At 37.0% G+C, this 5,326-nt stretch overlaps 1 protein-coding gene across 1 annotated transcript in view; it reads right to left on the reverse strand.

Annotated features, from left to right (window-relative positions):
- Nucleotides 1-1,877: 1,877 nt before the first annotated feature.
- The window catches only part of timm44 (translocase of inner mitochondrial membrane 44 homolog (yeast)), a 12,821-nt gene continuing 9,372 nt past the window's right edge, over nt 1,878-5,326 (reverse strand). Inside the window, exons 9-13 of the mRNA XM_058760832.1 lie at nt 4,402-4,526; nt 4,279-4,329; nt 4,100-4,189; nt 3,794-3,904; nt 1,878-2,751 (exon numbers count right to left, since the gene is read on the reverse strand). Coding sequence (XP_058616815.1) covers nt 2,632-2,751; nt 3,794-3,904; nt 4,100-4,189; nt 4,279-4,329; nt 4,402-4,526 — 497 coding nt within the window. The 3' untranslated portion in view covers nt 1,878-2,631. The remainder of the gene's footprint in view (nt 2,752-3,793; nt 3,905-4,099; nt 4,190-4,278; nt 4,330-4,401; nt 4,527-5,326) is intronic.

Here is a 5,326-nt window from a genome sequence, read left to right on the forward strand (position 1 = left end):
CACATTTTCGAAAAAAATTAATTCCTTAAAAATTGTGGGTCACAGTATACATAGCCTATTATACATACTACAAGAATACCGCAAGAATAGTATGTAGTATTAGTATACAGTATGCTAAACCAGTATTAAAACTCAGAATTGTCTTATATTTTAGGATATCATCTCATGTTCTGAGGTGGGTTTTGTGTGTTTTCTGTTGTTCTCCTCACTGTGACAGTTCATAACCGCACATCCAGACCATCCTTCTGCAGATGTAGGGAAACTTCAGGAAGCAGAAGCGCACACCTCAGCGGTCTCCTCAAGCCGAGGAGATCCATCACCAAACATATGTGCTTGTCATGGGGATGTATGAATGGATGAACAAATAGGAAGGCCTGTTTATCAGGCTTCCTCCACGTTTCCAAAGCCCAGGCAATAAATCTGACCGTGTCAAAACGGCGCTCCCACGTTCATGGACGAGCATTGCACGTTGGCGAGCATCTGCCCACAGAAACCCGAAGAGAACAATTCTCTGAAACACATTACATAACCGTATTTTCTCACTCACTGTGTAGGTAAATGGCCAGATACTGCCAGCAGTTCTGCAAAATTAGCTGCTTACAATATGTTTAGGCTATACCCAGGAGGTAAGCCAGCTGCTAACATAAACGTACCTTAGCAGAGACATTAGTTTTCTGCCTCAAGTCTTAAAAACTAAAATTATAACCTGCAATTGCAAGCTACTTTTAAAGTAGTCAAGCTAGCCTTTAAAAACAGCACAAATGACTAGCTAACTGCCATAATGCTACAAATAAAATCTACTTCATTGCAGTTAGCTAGTTTGCGTTAGTGGCTGGTAGCTTGTAGTCTGGTCAACTGCTTTTTACAAAAGGATAGCTTAAATAGCTACTATTTAAAACTTAAATTTAGTAGCTATATCTTCGTTGCAGTTAGCTAGTTTTTCTAATAGCTTGTAGTGTTGCTAACTGCCTTTTACAAATAAGTAGCTTAGCTACCTTTTAAACTACTTTAAACTGAGTAGCTAATGTGGTTTTTGTAGCTATTTCATTGCAGTTAGCTAGTTTTTGCTAGTAGCATGTAGTGTGACTAATTGTACAACTTTAAATTGACTAGCTATGTACTTTCAATGCAGTTAGCTAGTATTTGTTTGTAGCAATTTCATTGCAGATAGTAGTGTAACAAACTGATTTTAAGAGTATGTAAACTTTAAACAACTAAATTGAGTGGCTACCTTCATTGCACTTTAGTTTTTGCTAGTAGCTTGTTGCATAGCGAAGTGCTTTTTAAAAGAGTTGCTTAAACGCCTTTGAATTGAGTAGCTGTCCTTTCAAATAAAGTTGCTCCTTTAAAAAGCAGTTAGCTACACTAAAACTAGCTTAACATTAAACTACTTTGAGTAGCAACTTCATGGCAGTAGCTTGTATATTTAACTGCTTTTTTTAAAGGTTAGCTTAATTAGCTAATATTTAAATTGAGTAGCTTGTATTTTCCTGTTTTATATTCAATCAGAGCAGTATAGCCTCAGGTGCTAAGGTCAAATAATTTACACAAAATACTACAAAGAAAGTTTTTTAAGAACTTATAAACTTATAAACAATGGCATTTGGTTAATATTTAAAAACATAAAATGCTATGTTTCTCTCTCTCTCTCTCTATAAAAAGGATTCATCCACCTAAAGCTGCTATAAGCAAGGTTAGCCAACGAGCTAACTTGTTCAGAATAGAATTCGAGCTTACATACTGTATATCGTCAAAGCAATATGTGAAAACAGTATGGATTAGCAGTTCAAATACTATGAAATGCTATTATTGGGCATTTTATATCGTCTTACCTTTTGGTAACATCGTAGAATGAGTCAAACCAAATCAACACATCCTTCGTGGTGAAGCATGGAATATTTTTTAATATACATTACATGTTTATGATCAAGTTCTACATCAACCAGCAACTTATTTTTATACAGCAGGAAAATCGAATTAAATTCTAAGGTCTTATTGTCATTTTGAAGACGACCCACTATTTTAGCCCCACATAACTGAGGCGGAAATTAATAAAAAAAAACGAACTGATGGCTTTACAAACAATCCGTTGAAACGCTCCGAAGAAGAAAGCGCTAAGGCCGATCTTAAAGAAACAATCTGTAATTGAGAAACCTACATAACCTTGACCAAATCTTTAATAAATAGACACATCTGTCGCAACAATTCCAGACTGTATCTCGGTTTAAGATGCCTGGGGATGTTTGGTTATATTCAGATTCAATCCAGTAGAAATTAAGTACTTTTATTATAATTATTATTATTCAACATTGTTATTGATAGCTTGGTAGAATGGCACATGATAACCACTCGACTTGACATATTCCTTCCAGAAACAGTTAAACAGAGAATACGCACAAACAAAAACGAGTCTCTTAGTCTTTCAGACTGATGGGGATTTGGGCCAATGGCGTGAGTCCAACCGTCGGCCATTTTGGCTCACCGCGAACAACCCTGCGGTTCGTGGTAGAGCTCTGGAAGAAACCTCTAGGGGCGGAGTTATGTAAAACAAGCGTGATGTGTGTGGCTCCGCCCCCAGATGAGCCACACCCCCAATCCCTCCCGTCGTGTCCCTGTTGAGGAAGCCGTTGTTTACAGGATCTGCTCTGTGCTGGAAGCGGAGATGTCTAAGAGTCTCCAGGCGGCGTAAGGGTTCAACTCGTCCTGATCTCGACACAACGCCCAAACGTACATCATCCTGAGAACCTTTTCCTGTGGAATGCACAAATGCAACGAATGCGTGAATTTTATGAAAACGTACATTTTTCATTACGAAATCAAAAGATTTGTATTCTATTTTAGTAAAATTAAGATTTTTTTGCAGTAAGATTTTACAATTTTAAAAATATAATTTTTTATTTTAAATTTTCATAATTTAGATTACTCTCAATACAGATTTTTGTCTTCATTAACCACTGTAGTACAATTACTTATTTAATTGTTAATATTAATTATTTGATTAAAATTAATTATTACAAATTATTATTTTTTCTAATTAGAATATATAAATAATATAATAAATTACATATAATTTTCAAAAATACAATTCATATTAAAGGTATAATTCATATAGTCATTGCGTTTAATTAGAATTATGGGTGAAGTTGCTTAATCGTATCTATCCATAATAAAAAATAATATAAATTAATTAATATAAATAAATTATATAATTCTTAATGGCTCTATAAACAGGGGTTTTTAAAGTTTTTTTTTTTGTGCAGTGAATCATGAGATATTAATAATATTATTGCTATTAATATTAATAATAATATTATCATCTTATAAAATTATCTAAACTAAATATATTAAAAATAAATATATATAAAACTATATCTTGCATTTTTTTTCTTTTGATTTTAGGGTTAAATATGACCTGGACATGAGATTCAGCCAAAAGCTAATGAGACTCAGACATTTTGCAGGAGAACCTTTATGATGAAACTAAAAATGAACTTTTAAATGTTCCGATTTAATCAAACACATGACAGCTACTTCAGCTCTGTGAAATAAAACAGCGTTTCTAATATCCACAACCGTCTGAACTCAGCGACTCGAGGGCGCTGGACGGCGAAAATTTACTACAAACTCCTAACGCAGAAACATCCCTGGTGTGTCGTTACATTTGGCCTCTGAGCAGATTTATACCCGGCGATTTCTGCGAACTGCCCAGCCACGGCGGCTCCAGAGGTGAATCACGCCACTGATTCACAAGCGCTAGCGACTAACATCATCGCTAATGCTAGCGCTCACTCACCGGGTCGCCCTCCACCACTTCACCCTTCATGTTACGAATGACCATCACTAGCTGAGCCTGGAAGGTGATGATGAGAACGGGACCTTGCTCCATCATCTTCCCCATCGCCAACTACAGAGAAAAAAACAACCGAAACGAGTTACTCCATACATCTGGAGAAGATGATGATGATGATTTCATAATGAAATTCAGACGCTCCGATATCCCATTATTCTGCATTATACGTCCATCAGGACGCTCTGATGGAGTTACTGGGCCATTAGGATGCAGCAGATGGATGTTATGTGTCTTTCCGATGGTTCTTACGTCAATGTTATCGATGTCCAGGATCTTGGAGTGGAACTGGAGACCCATGGCTTTGGCCTGCTGGATGGGGTGAGCCAGCTGACTGTACGTCTGCAAGCAAAACCAGAGAAAAACCAGCGTTAGACCATCACCTTTACACCAGAACCTGTGACAGCAAAGGTGGTTTGCGGGACACTCACGGCCTCGTAGCACCAGTCCTTCAGGACGTCCAGCTCTCCCTGGATCATGGCCTGCAAACAGAGCGAATGTTCAGCTTTTGCTTGCCTTTAAGAGTAAAGCATGCTGGGAGTTTGGTGTCTCACCTCGAGGATGTTGGGAATGATGTCCCGCTCGCACTGCTTCAGAAACGAGTCCTTGTCGAAGTTCGGATCCACCTTCAGGATCTCGGTCAGAACCTCAGACATCTCGGTTTTGGAGAACAAGCCGCCTGAGAAGAGCAGAAAACACTTACGATGATTCATCTGATCGGCCAACTGTCTCTCTATCCAACTATCTATCCATCTATCTCCCTATGTACTGTTTGTCTATCCAACTGCCTCTTTCTCCAACCATCCATCAACTATCTATCTATCTATCTATCCATCCATATCTATCTATCATTCATATTCATCTATCTATCCATCCATCCATCCATCCATCATCCATATATCTATCTATCCATCCATATCTATCTATCTATCTATCTATCTATCTATCTATCTATCTATCTATCCATCATCCATATCTATCTATCTATCTATCATCCATCCATATCTATCCATCCATCTATCCATCTATCCATTCATCCATCTATCATCCATATCTATCTATCTATCCATCATCCATATCTATCTATCCATCCATATCTATCTATCCATATCTATCTATCTATCTATCTATCTATCTATCTATCTATCTATCTATCTATCTATCATCCATATTCATCTATCTATCTATCCATCCATCCATCCATCCATCCATCCATCCATCTCTATCTATCTATCTATCTATCTATCTATCTATCTATCTATCTATCTATCTATCTATCTATCTATCTATCATCCATCCATCCATCTATCTATCTATCTATCTATCATCTATCTATCTATCTATCCATCTATCCATTCATCCATCTATCATCCATATCTATCTATCTATCTAGTCATCCATCCATCCATCCATCCATCCATATCTATCTATCATCCATATCCATCCATCTATCTATCTATCCATCTATCTATCTATCTA

The sequence above is a fragment of the Onychostoma macrolepis genome, chromosome 22 (assembly GCF_012432095.1).
Source record: "Onychostoma macrolepis isolate SWU-2019 chromosome 22, ASM1243209v1, whole genome shotgun sequence".
NCBI lineage: Eukaryota > Metazoa > Chordata > Actinopteri > Cypriniformes > Cyprinidae > Onychostoma > Onychostoma macrolepis.